A 20,466-nucleotide genomic window follows, 5' to 3' on the forward strand; every position below is an offset into this window, starting at 1 on the left:
GCTTTCTCGTAGTCCACAAATGCCATACACAGCGGCTGATTGTACTCTTCGGTCTTCTGCACAATCTGCCGAACAGTATGGATGTGGTCCACGGTGCTGTAGCCTGATCGAAAGCAGGCTTGCTCTGGGGGCTGGAACTCGTCAAGTCGTCTGGAGAGATGGTTCGTGACGACTCTTGAGAACAGCTTATACACGTGACTCAGGAGGGAGATTGGTCTGTTGTTTTTCAAGAGGGTTTTATCACCTTTCTTGAAAAACAGTACCACCTCACTCCCGCTCCACGTTTCCGGGGTCTTGCCATGTTGGATGACGGAATTAAAGAGGCTTGCTAGCTCTTTCAGGACCGGAGTCCCGCCTGCCTTAAGCAACTCTGTTGTGATTCCGTCATCTCCCGGAGCTTTGTTGTTTTTAAGCTGTTCTAGAGCCGCCCTAATCTCGCCTTGGTCAACGACCGGGAGCTCCTCGGAGTAATGGCGCATAAGAGGGGCGCGCTGGTCATCAATACTGATTCCCACGGGTTTATCCGATCTTGAAGAGAACAACTGCCCATAAAACCTCTCTACTTCTCCGACAATCTCAGGCCTAGAGGTAACGACCCCACCATTTTCAGTTTTAAGTTTTGTCAGACGCGTCCTCCCAAACTTGCGAGCGAACACTTTCGATCCCCGATTTTGCTCAATCGTAGCCTTGATGGCACGGGTATTAGAGCGTCGGAGATCGCGTCGCTATTTATTTAGTGGTTCGTAATTGGTTTTAAGAAAAACACTAAAGTACGTAACTATTTAAATAGTGTTTTTGACAGTTCATTTGCTACAAGTTGTAAGAGAATCGAATAAGGATATACAGATTCGATTCTCAACCTTAACGACATTAGTTATGAAATTAGTACCAAACTAAATGTCTTTATTGTTAAATCATTACATAACACTTACGGCGTCATAGATATTGTTTAGCGACAGTTTAGTTCAACACCTAATCAATCTCTTTCACTCATCATTGATTTGACATTCGAAAGATAAAGACGCAATATCGTTAACTAATAATACTAACACCTAAACAATAATAATAGGTCATGATTTTATGTCTTACATTTCAAAATTGTTTACTGTTAACAATGTAGTGTTAACATTTTTCTAAATCTATTCTTCTATTTGTATCCAATTTTATGACAATTGAAAATGTCATATTTTCATTAGACTTTTTATTTAAGTACATTTCGTTATCTACATTTCAATTACAGATAAAAAAGTCGTGAACCAAAAAACAATATGGAGTCGTTCGTCATTTACACACAATGTTCCCTTAATTACAGAAATGCATTCGAAAAATATTTTACGATAATAGACAATGATAGGTATATTACAAATTTTACATTAAGCATTTGTAGATTTGCAAACTAATTAAATTATTAAAAAAAAAAAACGTTGCAACCGATGCGATAAAAAATAAAATTAATAGGATATTTTTATTTATGATTATTAATTTATCATGTAAAACAATCAATGTAATTAGTGCATATTACTATTTATTACACATATTAGTCTATAAGTATGTAATGTAAATTATAATACACGAAATCCCAGCTATATATTATTATATACAAATATTATATTTACATAGACAATTTAACCACTGTATCCGTCTATACATACCCATTTAATATTTATTTATCTATTCATGTACATAGCTATAAAAACGATTTTTTTAGAAATTAATTAATAAATACAAAAAAAAAAAAAAATTAAAACGTGTATCTACTCTTAAAATAGGAACCAAAAAGTATGTCTAATACTCGAACGCTAATTGTAAATAAATTAATTTTTTTATTTAACTTAATATAGGTAATATTCATATTATAAAATCTTTTCTGTACAATATTCACATTTATGTATAGTATACAATAACAAGTTAATTTCATATAAAATGGTTTAAATATCGGAATATAATTAGTGGCTAAGGATCGGCTACTGAACGTAAATAACTTCAAAATACATAATATTTGAAAAATTAAAAAAATATTTCAAGCTAAGTTACAAAGCATAATCAAGCGATTTATAAAAAAAAAACCGGACAACGGACACATTGTTATGCCCGGTTTTCTTAATTCATTATCTGTGTAACGTATTATACACGAATAAAAGAATAATTAAATAATGTTGGCTGTATGATTTGTAAGCCTTAGCATTTCTTATAAAATTGTTCCATTCTTGATTATGAAAAAAAATAATTAAATAAATTTATTATAAAACACTTTTGGCCGTATGTCGCATACGTTTTTGCCATTTAAACGTCACTTCGTTATAAAATCACTCTGTCCACTTAAAAACCCGTCGAGCCGCATCAGTCGTGGTAGTCTCGCGGCTCCGGCTTCAGCTACCACACCAGACCCTCGGGATGAAGGGGTGGCGGGGCGTCTCCAAAGGTGAACTCAGGGGATGAAGGCCGCGGGAGAACGAGGTGATCCGGTGGAGGGAATTGCTCGGGGAACTCGCCGCCCTGCAGCGTCTCCATGCCACCTGCGAAACGACCTGCTCTCGTTAAACTCTGGCACATATTGGTTATATATATTTAAATCTGATGAGCGGGACGCACCTATTATAGGCGCCTTATGTCCTTTTCTGTTCCCTTGAGAATGTTTATGCAAAATTTTATGATAATCGGTTAAATAGTTACTACTGTAGTAGTTGGTAGGGTGAAAGCGTAACAAATAAACTCACTTTCGAATTTATAATATTTTTAAAGTAGTGAAGTTAAATTTTAAAAATGCTTTGTATTAAGTGGTCTCTGCCACTGGAACCAACCTGGCTGATTGAACGGCATCGACGGCGGTGGATGGAAGAAAGGCGCATCATGGTGAAACGGCGGGCCATAGCCAAACTCGAACTTTCCATCGGCTGTCGCGAAGTATGGGAACCCCGGCGGCCCCTCCTCCAGGCCTCCAGGCGACAGGTTCATTGGGAACCCTCGCATCTTGCGGGATGATCCGAAGAATGGCCCTCTGCCCATTGATGTGAGCTGTTTCAGACGGCGTTCTTTTGACCGCTTGTTCTGGAACCAGACCTGTGGCAGAAATTGCCTGCTTAGTTTTAAATTGAAGGACAGTTTAAATTTTTAAATTGACTATTCATAAGCAAACGAAACATGCTATTGTATTAATATAATAATGAATATATTTTATATTTACGACATACGAATACATAATGATAACTGACGAGTAGCATCAAATTATCTTCGTTTAGAAAGCTTAGGCAATAAAGAATAAATTCATGTTTGAAATGACAATTTTAAGCTACTAAGAGTTTTTAATATCTTTTTATTGATTGATTTGAAACCGGGATCTTGGGTTTTATGGTTAAGGTTCTAGCCGATGGAGCAACAAGAATTATAATACAAAAGAACTATATACTCAGTGATGATTTTCTTATAATAATACATGCATACATGTAGTATGCGTGTATTGTATTGCATAAATGTATTTTTATTCTGGTTCAACCCTGTTTGCTGTATATGTATGTATATTGCTCTTTTGTAAAAACTCACTTTGAATCTCATTGATGAAATATTGAAAACCGTCTTACGGTGATACGATATATTGATGCCTTTATATTTTAAATGTTTTAATTAATATAGTGAATGACGTTTATTGTTTTCGGATGTTTCTGCGGCTTAGAATTTGCTCTAACGGAATAGCTCTTGAGTAGTGCGATTCTGTAAGAGCTCATTTCCATTACTCACTCGTGAAATGTTGACAACCGACTTATGGTGTACAAACTATTTTGATGCGTTTGTTCTTGATATGTTATAATTATTATTCTCAATGTCGCATAACACTTTCTGACATTTCACGATCTCTTTCTGCGGTGAGTTTCGAGTTTGTTATAACAGAATAGCCCTACATATACTGAAACGAACAAGACAAACTCGACTAAATATAATATCGATTACACACGCAAATAATAATTTTAGGTTGTTTGGTATGTCTTGACTTACGACCTTGCTTCAAATAATGTCTAGAAAGCCATCGTTTTGTGATTGTCTACATCAGTGCATACTAAAATATATCGGATCGTTTCAATAGCTTCACTTATGATAAGCGTCCTCCTTGTGAGATAATTATTATCTTTAAATTTAAAAAAGAAACGTTTTTATTTTATTTTAAACTATTTTTTTCCCTTTTCTGGCGTGTATCTACGCTATTTGAGCGCAAAATATTCTGCCAATGTCACGTATATAATATAATTTTAAGCTATGATAATATGTTAAATACTTTTGAAAGTTGACTTTTGTTATTGACACTAATTGTCAATTCTTCTACTAGTTATTAAAATGTCGTCGTCGTGGGTCGTTTTTTAAAATCGAACTTTAGAAAAACTCCGAGCAACCTTTTGAGGTATACTCATCAGTAATTATCCGACTGAACCAAGCCGTGGTTAGTTAAAACACAGACGAATATTTTCCGAATAATTTACAACAGAATGATAAAATCATGCTCAGACGGTCGTTCAGAAGTCATGGTATATTTGCCGCGTGCCGGCGCGCGTCTAATCTATAACGCGCGCGATATCGCCTCACGTGTGAGACCGCCATTACATTAGTAACGCTCTAGAATGACATAGTTTAAGAACATGACAATGGCATTGATATTTTTCAGAAAACGTAGTATAGGCATGAAAATTTAAATATGAAAATAAGCTAAATTGCTAAAATAACATATCCTTGAGACATCAATGAAAATTAAATTATATGTTTATGTATTAAAGTAAGGTGGACAGTAAATTTCCTACAACTAACAAAAAGCAAACGATTCTTATTAAAATTAAATAGTACGCAGTTTCATCCACCACACTGTAGGTGGGTATCGAATTAAAATTTCTTCAGTTCTGATCGCAAGTATACTTTGTATGTATTATTTTACAATTATGTATTAAAGATTTCGATCCATTATATAGACCGTTGACTTATATGAAACTTTGATTATACATATTATTATCGTTATTACTTACACAAGTAAACTAGAATTTAAATAAAATATGATGATGAAGACCCCTTGTCGATTAAAGTCATAGCAGCCATTCTCAATGAAGAATTTTCAAAGAAGAATAGCCGACTGTCAAAATTCGGACTACTATTGAACACTTCTTAACAAAAATACCTTTTAAGTAGCGGGGTTTTCAATCTAGTACTTCATCATCGGCAGCGTAATGAGCTAACCACTAAACTAATAAGGCAGACAAAATATATATCAAGGACACTGGCGCATCCTCATTAAATTCTATAACTAGATCAATTAACAAGTGTGAAATAACAAAACAAATCAGCTGCAAATAATTAATCAGTATGCCATTTCACACACATTAAAAGACAATTTGTTTTACTATACAATTTAAATTAGATGGTATTGATAAATAAAAACATTTAATAGTTAAAGTTTCTAAGCGGCTTTGTTATTATAAATAGGTATTCTTTGAGGTTCCGTATCTTAATGTGAAATGAGACTCATTTAGGTAGGTATTTTTCAGTTTCTATGTCTGCAAGTCTGTCATCAGTCAAGATCTTAGTAAGCCATTTTAATTTTGTTATTTATTGGGTTTAAAGTGACATGAAAGCAGTTAGGTATGTAATCGTAATACTATCAAAACCTAGCAGACATTTTCATGCCTGTATGTATGTCTATAAAGACATATAGAAATGAAAGTTTTGAAGCCGAATATATTAAAAAACCTTCTCCAGGAAAAAAATACATTTATGAATCGACCTCCACAGTGATTAATTAAATCCCGTAAATATCCAAATATGCCTCATCTCTTACTGTTTGTATATTTTACTTGATTTTGTAAGAAATTTCTATTTAAAGGTAAAAACGCCCCAACCAGATATTCTTTTTCTAATATTTCGATTGCTCGACGACAAAAGAATAAGAATTTTCAAGAAGTTATTTTACAAACATTACAACTGAAATATTTCGAACGTTTCAACTTATAACGAAGCAGTTTTACAATTTAATTTATACTGTCACGACATGTACAATACTGAACTGAAATATTTAAAAATATATTGATCATGTTAGGTCAAGGCGAAACAGCAACAATGAAATATAATAGATATAAAACATACAGGAAACAAAGCGTCATTGTCGATCCTGCTGAGCGTTTGATCTCGCCGCCTCGGCTGCGCCTACGCAGCCATTTGCACAGAGAACACATTTACAACCTGTTACTCACGACCTACTCTATTTCTCGCTGCATATTGATTAAAACATCCAATGAGATATTAAATTCGATTTGAGTAATAACAAATAAAATTTATACTCTTGTGAAGTTTTTAAGACGTTTAATTATTTGCCGGAAGTTGTTTGCAACTATATTGATAATATTAATATCTTGATGTGTAAGTAGTTATGTGTTTTGAAATCTCAATGATTAATTGTTTAGATTTTACACTTATAGAAATGGGATAAATGTCACATTACAAGAGTTTTATGTTTTCAGGTACAAGTTTGTGTCCGGTTCTCGGTAGAGTCTACATTCACAGTCTATACTGATCGTAACTTTAAATAAAATGTATCTCAAAAGCATGTCCATTCATTTGTACTTATAAGGGCCTACTTGAAAAAGAAAATTTTGATTTTATAAATGTAGATAGGTTGGGCTGTGTGAGAGATGACATATGCCTGCGGGTTTTTATATTATATATCGTGCAACACTAATAATTCTGTCAAACTGGAAAGCAGTTTGACAGGAACAGAGTATACCAGAGATAGAGATGAAAGGAGAAGAAATAACCGCGATTATCCTAAAAAAATGGGATAATTAAAACAGAAAAACGAATGATGATGATAAATAAATATTCAATTAAGCTTTTATATTTGAAGTGTTGCAAATAATATAATTGCGGTTAAGTTTCATGGCCACGTTTAAATGTAACATAGTCTATACCTATTTCATAACATCGTGCGTTTAATAAAATATCATTGAATTTTAATAGGTAATAAAATTTGTAACATGTTAGAAAACGGCCGACAGTAGCTGTGGGGCCTTGAACGATCTGATTTTCTATACGCCTATTCTGATAAAAATAATACCGGTTGAAATCGTCATCTTCCGTTATACACGTATTATGTTCGGACTTATTACAGTAATTACTTAATCGCCGGTCTCGTGGATTAATTCCGAAATATTACCAACGTGAGCATGTAAACAGTAAATTATTACCGATTATATTTAACGATAATGCATTTAATCAAATGTATATTTATAAAGTCGGCTCTACACTCGCGCGTGAATCGTGGCCGCGTACTTCAGCCGCTTTTTGAACGCTGTTTCACTTCCTTTGAAACCGAATGGGGAACGCTGCGAAGCACTTCAAGACTTTCGCGGGCTTTCGCGCCGCGAATGTTTGGAAGGCATTAAGGTTTCTATTCTAGAGCATAATTACAAGGCATACATTTCTAAATTAAATTTACATTTTTTACAAAACAATTGGTACTTTCATTAATTAATTTAATAAACCTACCTATGAAAATTGGTGAATACGAATAACTACTAGGTTTCTTGCCGGTTCTTCTCTGTAGAATACATTTCTGACCGATGTTAGTTTTACCTGAACCTTCTTGAATAAAAAATATCATGATTCTAGTACTATATTTATTAAATTTGTCATTAATTATAAAATTAAAGATTAAACTCTTCCGGAACTATGAAAGAAAGTCGAATTTGAGTATAGCGTTTCGATGAAATGCTTATGCCTCAAGCAGATTTATAAGTGCAACGTGCTGCACGCTTAAACTAAATACTAGATAAAACTAAAATTGGATTGAATTATGAATATAGGCTTCGCTAGCTCAGAGGTTGGGCTGAGTGACGATACCTTTTAGAGATTCCGGACAGTGCGGCGCCGCGGGACACCCGTCCGAACAAGCCGCGTGGTGTTAAACACTATATTTCATACATCCACCGCTGAGAGGGTCCATTCTTTTACCACAACTCTGACGCCTTATAAACCTCGTAAAATCTTAGTATTAAGCACTTTTATAACGCAATACAAGCTTAGAACGCTTATGTTTCGTATAACTTCATGATTTTAATGTAACACTAAACGTTCAATCGAAACGTTTCAAATTATTGCATTATCCTATATACTACTATGAATTGCTAGAATTAATTTGTTATTATGTTGTTCATGTTTATAGAACGGCTTTTCGATTTAAATATATTTGCATTATATTTACGTCTCAAAAATGTGCTCACGGTTGAAGGAATTTATTCCATGATATGATATATGTTGCGCCATATTGTGAGATGGAGAATGACCCGGTGCGATGTAGATTCGATTAATAAGAGATCGGCACGGACATTGTTCTCTTTGGCCTCAATATAAATAACGACAAAGCCCCTACCTGCGCACAGGCGCCCCCCAGCGCTAATGAGTCGACATTACCGTACGAATAAACTACGAGCGAATGCTGTCTATAAAATGTACCATCGACATAATTTGGCGAATTTTATGAGGTTTCATACATTAACCGCGGGTATTATGATACAGACAAATCGACGATACACGATAAATACTTTATACATAATACTTTTTGAAATTGTACATATTTATACGCGTTGAGAGTATAATTTTACGGTGGAAAGGCAATGACGTCAAAAATTTACACTACGAATCGAGCTTAATGTACATTTATACACATATGTTTATATATATATATATATAAATTAAATATCAGTTTATTATATCAAACGTGCGTACATAAGTACACGCAATTTTTAATTATATAAAATAACTATGTAGTATTAGGAACGGCGACTATTCGTACAGCTCTTCCCAGTATTAAGAGTTAAGTCTACGTGTAATCTGGCGGATAAGGTGACTGAGGTGAACTAGTAATTTGGGCTTAGAGATTTGAGAGCGACCCAGCGGGCGGTCGACTCCCTACCGCGAGCGACACAATAACTAACGTAACTATAATACTTAAACACCGAACAGTTGTTCGAGGCGTGCATTTCGTTTTCATTTTTCTTTCCATAAACAACGTCATGCGCCATATGGGAACGTCGATCGCAAATTTGGACGCCCTAGTGTTTTAAGGTGTACTAGATTGTAACGGCCATAATAAAAATTTTTATAATTATTGGGCCATTGATTCAGTCGACAAAGCTTTCATTTACATAATAAATCATATTCAAACATATTTACAATTTTATTTAAAACATTCATCTTATAAGCATGTACAAATGCATACTGGACTTACGAGTAAAACCTTTGATTATATTTTGATAAATTTAAAAATATTTACCAATTAACAAAGTAATTATAAAATTCTAAATTTAAATCCACCGGGAACAAATACGCACACATGTACATTTAAAAAAAGAACACAAAGGACTATGGCGTCACTGAAGACGCGACCACACTGCAAGCCCTGCATGCGCCATCTACAGTCAATTGGCGTAGCAAAAGGTAAAAAGTAAATTATTTCCGCGCACCTCTATACATCTTACTTGCATGTTCATTTATAATTAACAGCAGACGAGAAATAGAACTAAGACCTTACCTTTTTAATATTGTAAATTATATTTGGAGCCTTTAATGATATGGAAGTTTGTCTTTTGTCATAATGAAAGTAATATTGAAAATTATAATTTAAATTTACATATAAAATGTAAAGTCCTACGACAACGCAGTTTTACTTCGCAAGGTATAAAAAAATCACTTCAGTCGTTTTCACGGTCAATAAAAGCGCAAAATCACATTCGTATTCCATTATTACGAAATCGTGATCAAGATCGTCCAATATTTTTACGAGTGTACGCCGCTGACAGACAGTTAAAGATTTAAATACCATCACTAATAAATTAAATAGGTAATACCGATTGAATATTTATAACTCCATTATTCTATTATACTGTGGAATACCTACATGATATGTAATTCATATAAAAAAAAATATAACCTAAACAGATTAAAAAAAAACTACAAAACTGTCAATGTCATTAGCAACATTTTTGTTAATTTATCCAATGAGGTTTTAAGGCAAATCATGTTACAATTTTAATACGTAATATGCGTCATAATTAAAAAGATGTTAAAAATATTCGGATGCTCTCCGCTAAATTTACCATGCGTTTTAGTCGTGTACGAGCCAAGATTAGTCTTATTTTAGTTAATTAGAAACCGTCGTGTGTTTCGTTATTCTTATACGCTTTCTATTTAAATGTAACTTTCTCATATCTTGTATTATTTGTTTTATAATTTTAATTAATATATTTGTTGTTTTTTCTACGTTGAACACGTCGTTTCTTGTTGTACAAATTATGATAACATCAATTTCATTATAATTAACATTTTAAACTGGATAAAAAATAAAGTAATAAATGCAATATCGATTCATAAAATAAGATTATTTCTTGTTAATTCTGATCGACTATAATGAACTATTTTTTTATCGCTAGTGTGAAATTTCACTGAAAGTAATTGAATAGGTATATTTAGTATTGGATTTTTGAACGTTTCTATTGTGAGACTTTAAAATTTGAATATATTCCTGTCTTGGAATGCGATATGATAAGTTAATAACCATTGGTTAATTGAAATAAAACTCAACAAGCGATAGATCAACTACTAGTAATACAAAACATTTTAAATATCGGCGTTATATTATAACATTTTATAATATAACCTTACTGCTTACTACCTAAAATTAAGTACTACTTTTTTTTAAATATATAGAATAGGAAGGCGGACGAGCATATGGCCCATATGCTCGTCCTCCTGATGGTAAATGGTAACCAACGCCCATAGACATTGGCATTGTATGAAATGTTAACCATCGCTTACATCACCAATGCGACACCAACCTTGGGAACTTAGATGTTATGTCCCTTGTGCCTGTAATTACACTGGCTCATTCACCCTTCAAACCGGAACACAACAATACCAAGTACTGCTGTTTTGCGGTAGAATATCTGATGTGTGGGTCTACCAAGACGAGCTTTCACAAAGCTCTACTAACAGTAAAAATATATATTGAAACGTATCAAACCCATTTCTTAAATTGAAACTAAATATAATTTTTAAGTTTCAGCTTACATAATAGGTGAAAAATAATTCTTAGTTTTAAATGTCACTTAAAGTGTAATAACATTTCAGCCAATCGCTGTACAGTATTCGTAAATGGAATTGTTATCATTTCTTGATAACATACAACACAACTATTGGTCACGGTTTTCAATATGGCGGTCTTTATCTGAATCCATTTTAAGCGTGGCTTTGCGTAGTTTAACGACCGAGATAAGTTATCGTGGAAATGAAATGCGCTACTGTGTAGTTTTAAATGTTTAAACAATGTTGTACTTTTAATTTTCTTTCAAAGACACTATAGTCGAGTCACCTTTGTTTTATGTTTTATAAATATAATGCTTAAAAAGTAATATAAACTGGCGAGTACCAACTCGTTAAAAGCTTTAATTTTCCAAAAAAATTTATATTTTACCGATTATAGATTTTTGCTATATATAAATATTTCTATACCTAATGTATTTAAAAAGTAATATAAACTGGCGAGTACCAACTAGTTAAAAGCTTTAATTTTCCAAAAATATTTATATTTTACCGAATATAGATTTTTGCTATATATAAATATTTCTATACCTAATGTATTTATACATCATTTAATTTTTCTTATTTATAAAATATATATATTATTAATAAACCATAATTAAATGAAAAAGTTGGTCGTTGCTGAGCTAAGCTACTAATTATATTTCTCTTAACTTTATGATACCACGTTTCGGTCAATCGTAAACAGAATGTATGCTTTTTTGTTTTTGTGTTCTCATATCCAATTCAACTTAGCTTTCAAACGATTATTATTAATCTAATATGAAACGGAAGAACATATTCACATAAAACTAAAAAAAAAAAAACATTAAAATGATAATGCAATAGTCTGTGGTTATTTGTAATTGACTTCGTATCCAGAGAAGAAATAATAATTTGATCGTTTGAAAAAAGAATTTGTAACTATTTTCTCTTTCGCTTTATTCAAGAAAAACATATAGAGTAACGACAAAGAGAAATTACAGATCAGCACTGTACATTATGATGTATTAATATTTTTCTTTATGTCTTGTTTATTAAAATTTTAAACATCTTCCAAAATAAACTGGCAACATTCGTTTTTCGCGAATTTGTATAATAGTTCCATGTTTTTGCTGGCTCCTGTTATTTCCTCCGTGAATGCTATTCGTAGTATTGTGTTTTGTTTTAAAAAAAAAAATAAAAAAATGTAGGAAGCGTGGAAGCAGACGTCATGATGCGGAATACGACCAAGCGATCAAGCGTGTCGTCGCTGTGCGTTAATAGTGATGTAGCTAAATAGTAAATACACGCTAATTTATTGCAAATATTCGCATAATTTATAAATAAATTTATTCCATTTAATAGTTTTTTTACGTCGATACAAAAACTCAATTTACATTTTTCTTACCTCTTACTTTAGCTTAATCTCAACTGGCACTTTTGTTTTTATATAACATAATTATTTTTTCTTATAGAAATATCATCAGATACAATAAATATATATATATATAGTTCAATTAACTTTTGGTAACCTAAGGATTATAGTTATTTAACAATAAAATAAAATTAGGTAAATATTAAACAATTTAGCCACAGAATAATAAATAGTTATTTTATAAATTATTAAATAATATTAGGGAAAGTAAAATGCGAGATATTGGAAAATGAGAAAAAAGAAAACGGTCAGATCGAATCACGTACCAAACGTATAAATCAACGTCCACTATTAACCGATGTTGAAAAACCACAGGAATCAATCATCGACAATAAAACGCTCCGTTGACATCGATATTATCACGTCACTAGCGGCGTGAAGCGTGACAGTTACGTGCTCATCTCTGCGAAACGCCAAAAACTCTTGAAATCGGTCAACGAACTTTTTTTAACATATATATTTTTTATTGAATTAATTAACAGCCTCACTCGTTATCCGAATCGTGACAAATATATAACTCTACGATAAATAGTTGTGATATTCATTTAAACGATTATCGTCTTTGTTCAACAGCAATTACGGTCAATAATTAAAGTTTTTCCTTGCATAAATTTGCCTCTCATTTTAATTAAGAGTACATATTAACCGTTTTCTGTAAGGAACGCTTCTCTTATTACGATCTCTGCATCCCAAATTAATGTCACTTTTACTATTTGACATATAGTTATGTAATCATATAAACATATATTAATACCTACCGTACTTATGTAATATATATCTATACATATCTGATGAATCTTGCCATTTTCTTAACATCATGTCTGTGCATTAAAATTACGCTAGTCGGGTCACAGCTAGGCAATCAATTGACTATAATATTGACTAGGGCCATCTAGACCGGCGCTGTAATAAATCAACTTGGACCCTCTGATGGATGGTTGCGTACGCGCACATCGTATTTATAAGGCATGGTGCTACCGTCATTAATCTATTTCTAGATTTTAAACCTTGTAGCAATAGATTTTTTACTTAATAATGATACGAGTCATTACTGGTAGCTGACGTTTTTATATTAATGAGTTCTTTAGTTTGAATATACCGACCGTGTCCAGAAAAATTAGACTTAAAACGATGGCCTATGTTCATCCGAACATGAGCTATGTAACAGTAAGGATTTCGATTGTATGTTGTAGATAGTCGAAATAACCGTAACTTCTATACAAGCTCTTTCAACATTCATACTTAATACACTTATAAATAAATATTTGAGATAGAAACGAATATTTAGTATGTACGATCAATTTATAATTAAAGATCGAAAACACTGAACATAAAAGAACAACGAAGCTGACGGATGGCAGGCCTAGGGCGATCGGACATTAAGGCCCTACGCAATATTAATGTAGCGCATTCTCACCCACGGCAATAAAATAAATGATGTCATTTTTTGTCCGCACGGGGTGATCTTTTGTCCTCGGGCCGCGTCGGCACATCACTAACTTTGGACGAGTGAACCCGATCCGCAGGACGTCCATAGACAAAGGATTTTAGGCGCCGCTCTCCAGTTTTTCTTTATATTTCGCAAAGAAATATTCTATTCGTATGACGAGGCTTTTTATCATAATTAATAATTTATTGCTTTCGCCAAGCGCTTTTGTAACGCCGCACCTGCGGACTATCGCAAGGTGCTTCTGTCTTGTAGGTGATAAATCATAAAACTTTGTTATTTTGCGCGAGAAACCATGTAGTCATATATAATCGTTTGACGCCTAACATCAAATAATAAATACACGTACAAAAAGTAATCAAAAATAGGTCCAAATCAAATGAATACGATTTATCAGAAAAATTAATTTAATTTAAAATTTTAAAATCCACCTCAGTATTAAATACAATGTCTATCAGAATTTAAAAAAAAACTGTCGAAACGTAGGTCTATAGAGACGTTTATTTTCATATAGATTATAAACATAACGTTCGCATTTAACGTCAACTGTTGATGCAAATCCCGCATCGAACATACATCGAGCTCTTTACGAGTCCTGCCTTGAACGCGGTGTAAAAATCCTATTTTATTGTTAACTCATGCAAATTCCCCGTTGTTTTAATAATAACGATTAAAATTACAAATTTATTGTGATAATATCGATGTTTTTAGAAGTGCGTATTCGACAGCAGGGATTTGTTAAACTGCCGACGATAATCGTTATCGAAAACATTTCACGTACGATGACATCGTCGCGTTGATCGCGCTTTGATAAAAAAAAATACATTTTATATTTTGATATTATTTTAACAACATACTTTAATATTTTGCGGTTGTAAACTTATATTTTTTATCTTTATGAAAGTTTAAAAGGAAAGAAAAAATAAGAATTCTGAGACTGTTACCCCGTTACTACACTCGTTTTACGGTTCTTGTGATAATATTATTTACGTATTTTCGACGATTATAAGTGTCTTAACTAAAGACCGAAATGACAACAAAACGGGTCAATCGGTCTGTGACAAATTTAAGAAAGCATTTAGTTAAGAAAATAAAAACGAGAAATCCAGCACAAAAATGTTGAAAAATAAAATAGAATACAACTTATTTGACGAAGAGGGAGAGAGAAAATGAACTATTAAGCAGACAACGAATTAAAAGATGGAACAATTTGTCGTAAACCTTCGTTCGAGATCGACGCTGGCCGTAAACCCGCGGTCACATAGTCTTACCCGTTTACCTCGTAACTCGTGAAAGTTATAGTATTTAGGGCAGTTCAAAGCCGCCGACGGATATTAAAAGAAGAGATATGGTCGTGCGACCAAACGTACGGCTCATTCAACTCGGATCCCGACGTTTCCATAGATTGGAGCTTGATTGACCGGTTGCTGAAGTTAATTTGTATTTTAACCAATAATAATAAGCGTCGGCGTGTTTCTTGTTGTCCGACTTCTTTTGGTGCCCATGTTGTGAGAAAGTTTGTAATAAACAACAAATTCCGATTTTGTAAAAATGTACAACGCTGTGAGTAAAATAACCGTTAGGCAATAATTATTAAAACTTCATTGATGTTTCGAGACGCAAATTCAATCAACAAAAATAAAAATTCGCGCCATAAACGAACAATTTTATAAATTATTTTCTTATTAACTCTCGATAATTATTATAAATTTATCAATACAAACAGCGATAACAATTTTCGTATTTTATGACAGGAAGTATTTTTTGTTTGTTAACTCGAACACAAACATTTATTTACACCTTTAATTAATAAATTTTAATCACGCTACCACCTGAGGTAACTGACCACAGATAATATAAGACAAAAGTGCATTAGACTTGATACATTTATCAGATGGCGTCACATCACTAGCTAGAAGAAATGACATAATAACACCTTCCGAGCGACATCGTCAACAGTTTTTTATAGAAAAGTTATCAATCAAAAGATGACACAAGCTTCCGTATAGATATTACTTCACAAATAATACTCACAGGTTAAAAAAATAAATTTTAAGGTCATGTTTTAAAACGAACGTGTTTATGTGCTAACAAGCGGCCAGTTAACGTATCTAATTGGAGATAGTTTTAATTGCAGGTTTTAATTTTTTTAATTCATTTTCTTGCACGTATAATAAATGACAGATAATTATGAATAATCTTCATTATTTTTCTGTGCAAGTAAGGAATTGTTTAGCGACTAATTAATAATGATTAATGGTCATGTTTTAAATTGTAAATTGTAATTCTAGCGGACTCGCGGTGAATATTCTTTTGAGTAATAAGGTAATTTGTAATACGTAACTACACACCGATGACATTTCACATCGTAACTAAATGAATAGGTGTGAATTAATTTATAAGGGGTTATATGCATTTATCCGTCACGTCTTTATGGGTGGAACCATCGACAAAGTATTTTTTTTTTGCTAAGTCATAACTTTTTATGCCAATTAGATTTAATTAATTACTCTTACTTTTATTTGCAATGCTATAGAATTAATCATAGATACTAATGTTGATAAATTGTTTATGTTTTTTTTCGAAAATTACAGCAAAAACTAGATTATAATTACAGGACTTTCATAGGGCTATATGGACAGGATTTCATAGGGCTATATGGATTTTTAAGACGCAGTTTTACTCAACATTGTTGAAGAGAACATTTTCGGTGTTGTATTTCTATGCGAATGCGAAACTATAATAAGATATAAGATAATTTTGTATGTAATATATATAGATCTATAAAATGTCTATTGAAAGTCTGCAGCAGCACATATAATCTATATTCTTTATATATGTTTGGATGTGACTAAATAGGGCAGTCACATACATACATAACATGAAAGTATTAATGTTCTAAAAAATATATATAAAAATACAAGCAATTTTTTGTCACTCATCAATTATTATACATATATATTATTTATCTATATTAGTAAGATTTACAAATGACATGAGTTAAGAATTATTGTACCCGCGCGGAATGAGACGGGCAATTAGATTATATATGATTATTGCTTAATAAAGTTCATCTACTTACCTATAAGATATATATTCTAAATTCCGATTCTGACGCTGTGCATTAAATTTTTCTTGTAATATGACCATTCGAAAGTGCAAGGTTAATAAATAATGTTTAAAAAAACAATTAAGTTTTCAATTGCTACACATACATCACATATATGAAAATAAACATTAAAATATAACAGATTGCAGAAAAAATATCATTAGTTATTGTCGTTCCTTTGGTAATATAAGTTATTGTCAAGCTTCTAAATTATTATTCTTAGGTTAATACCACCCTTACGTCTATAGTTACTACTACCTTACTAAAAGTTAATTTAATGAAAATATTCGCCATAGTATTTTATAGGCACTATTAAAATCAAAGACAATTGTAATACGTCATGATACGACTCAATATTTACAAAATAAATATTCATTCAGCATGTATAAACTCATCGACAGCCCTGGCTTGACGTTAACTACACGAGCTGTCAAAATAAAATATGAGCCAATAAGGGCGCGTCGCTCGACGACAGGGCCGTCACGCTGAAGAAATTACGATATATGAACTTATTAAAATATCTACGTTTTTTTTTCTCGTTTCGCGGTCGGATGACAACGCGTTAAGTTGAGGTGTCGTGGTTTATTTTTATTTTAAAGTTCTTCTGTAATTTTGTTACAGTTTTAGTATTTCAAAATCCATTATACTATCAAAACTATATACAATTTATAATAGGTCATATGTAAATATGTAATAAACTAAAGAGGGGCTTATAAATCTTACCTTAAATTAACGTATTATATATTTTAATAATAAAGAGACACTGTTATTTAAACTTCTACTTTTAATAATTCCAAAAATCTTTAAATTGTGATCATAAATTTCTATATGTAACTTCAAAGTAGCCGATAATCGGCTTCTTCAAATACCCGTTCACACGAACCGGTGCTAACTAGTTAAATCCGGACTATTTGGACAAAAAGTTACTACAGTTAGAAACCACATGTGGTACGGTATGAGCATTTGACACGCGCGATCTGGCGCGACTTGACGAATGGTAGCAAAAAATGTTGTTTACGAACCCACTTAACATACTCGACATTGTTACTAAACTAATATTGATACATAACATACGTGTATACAAATATTTGTCCTTTCGAAAGTGTGAACAGTTCACGGGTAGTTGCTTTTACTCTATATTAAGTATATGTTCATTTTACTTTACTTTATACTTTATTGTATACCACAATGAGAAAAATACAAAACATGAATACAGCCTAAATAAAAGTAAAATTATGGCGACCTTATCGTACATAGCGATCTGTTATTTGTATTTTTAAAAAAATATATAAAAATTGATACAATGATTATTAACAATAAATAAGGATATAATCACGCATTGTTCAATGTTGTTTCTTGCAACATTTATTTGTAATGAATAGTCGTCAAACATTGCAAGAGGGACGTAAACATTAGTTTTTAGTTCAGAAATCGAGTGCCACAAAAACACAAACAAAGAGGAAGAAGGGCAAAAAGCGTGACCGAGCGGTCGATCTTTCAACAGACATCTGTTGCTATGGCGTGGAAAATCGCTGAGCTCAATGTGTTAGATTATAACTTCAGGAAACAAATCACTATTTTAAAGGTACGAAAATAAGACATATCATTTAAATTAAATATATAATATAGTATGCATTTCTGAACTGTAATAAGGTTATTTGTCAAGTTAAAATTACGGTTCCTGAACGATTTTGTGCGCGATATTCAATTTAAGCACGTTTCAGACACTTTGATGGAGTATCGGCTGTTTGAAATCTTACTGACGAAATATTTGCCACTGGCTGAAATAATTTGATAAATATATTTTTATGCAAAATAATAATAATAAACCCCATAATTATATATGTTTAATATTTTATTTTATAACTAATAAGTTATTGTGATGTACATTCAAAAATTGCTAATAATTTACGCAAGTCAACTATTCGTAAGTCCCAAACTATTATTTCCTAAGTAGGTACAGTTTCATCAAGGTTGTTTCAAAAGTTAGCGAGCTAGAAAAAAGTTACTTCATCAAATCGAATCTGCTATTTCAATTTGTTTGAGATGAACATCGAAAGTGATAATTCAACTGACGTCTATTTTAACCTCGGAAAACTGTTTTCCATTACCAGATATTGAAACTGTTGAATTCTAATATATTGTAGTTCTTAAAAGAGAAATATCTTTATCGTCCTCATATTCACACAATATAAATGTGGTTCTAAGATGCTTCATTAAAGAAATATTAATGTTTACGATTTAAACTGGGATGAAAAGTAATACTGGTTAAATTGATAATTAAATGACTATTCATTTTTTTTAATACTATATATAGAAAGCTTTTTTATGCTATAGGTTGACAGACGGGCAAATGAGCTACCTGATGTTGGTCACCCCCGCTCATAGACATTGGCGATATGAGAAATATTAACCAATCCGTTCATCACCAATGCGCCACCAACCTTTTGAACGAAGGTAACATATGAACTAACATAACATCCCTTGCACTTGTAATTACACTGGCTCATTCGCCCTTTAAACCGGAACGCAATGCATATTTCCCGGAATTACCCATACAAAGTAATGATTTTGAAGTTTTCGCTAGCGTATGCCAGAAGATATATTATAAAATATTATATCTAACAATCATTATCATGAAACTATAAGCCAAAAAATTCAATGTCGTTCGTTAAGGTTGGAACAATATATATATATCTGTATTGTCCATATTAAAGTTAAACGTGTATAAGTTTTAACTCGAAATTAATCTCCAGTACGATTTTAATTATCATTAATATGTAGATGACTCGTTTACTAATGTTATGAGCCATATAGAAATAAACGTCAGACAATATGTCACACTGTATAAATATATGGCAAGTATAATTTATTAATTTATTAAACTTACTTGTATAACCCTCATAGGTAGTCCCGTTTCTTTCGCCAGCTGTTCCCGTATATGTCGTGTTGGTTTCGGTGTTTGTGAGAAAGCAGACTTCAGTATTTCCAACTGCTTCGCCTTTATCGTAGTTCTGGGTCCCCTTCTTTTGGAGCCACCGTTGCCGTCATCTGGAGATTTGTTCTCGGCCTGGGAGTCCCGAGTTTCAGGATCTCCATCCAAGGATCCCTGAGAATGGAAGAGGAACAACTGAATGCGACTATGTGGTCCAGTCCCATCCATGTTATATGGGGTTGTCATGCTAACAGGTAAAACAATTTCAAAAGAACTTCAAATGGACTGACATTGTTATAATGATGTCTCCTGAACGATTTAATTAACAATGGAGTAAACTAAAGTAGCAGTCTGAAAATATCCCATTTCTGGAAAAAATGTCTCGTCTTCTCGTAACGAGAAGGCGTAGTGTATTCCATCTCGCTAATACAATATGGCACGATGGATATACACGTGGC

At 32.5% G+C, this 20,466-nt stretch overlaps 1 protein-coding gene across 4 annotated transcripts in view; it reads right to left on the reverse strand.

Annotated features, from left to right (window-relative positions):
• Nucleotides 1-723: 723 nt before the first annotated feature.
• LOC126775322 (LIM/homeobox protein Lhx5) overlaps nt 724-20,466 on the reverse strand; it is a 60,431-nt gene continuing 40,688 nt past the window's right edge. For 2 of the 4 annotated variants that reach the window (XM_050497169.1, XM_050497165.1), the window contains exons 5-7: nt 19,964-20,203; nt 2,802-3,060; nt 724-2,528 (exon numbers count right to left, since the gene is read on the reverse strand). In XM_050497169.1, the coding sequence (XP_050353126.1) occupies nt 2,374-2,528; nt 2,802-3,060; nt 19,964-20,203 (654 nt within the window). In that variant the 3' untranslated portion in view covers nt 724-2,373. The remainder of the gene's footprint in view (nt 2,529-2,801; nt 3,061-19,963; nt 20,204-20,466) is intronic. The other 2 variants (XM_050497168.1, XM_050497166.1) reach the window with 2 other exon arrangements.

Source organism: Nymphalis io, chromosome 18, assembly GCF_905147045.1.
Source record: "Nymphalis io chromosome 18, ilAglIoxx1.1, whole genome shotgun sequence".
Taxonomy (NCBI): Eukaryota; Metazoa; Arthropoda; class Insecta; order Lepidoptera; family Nymphalidae; genus Nymphalis; species Nymphalis io.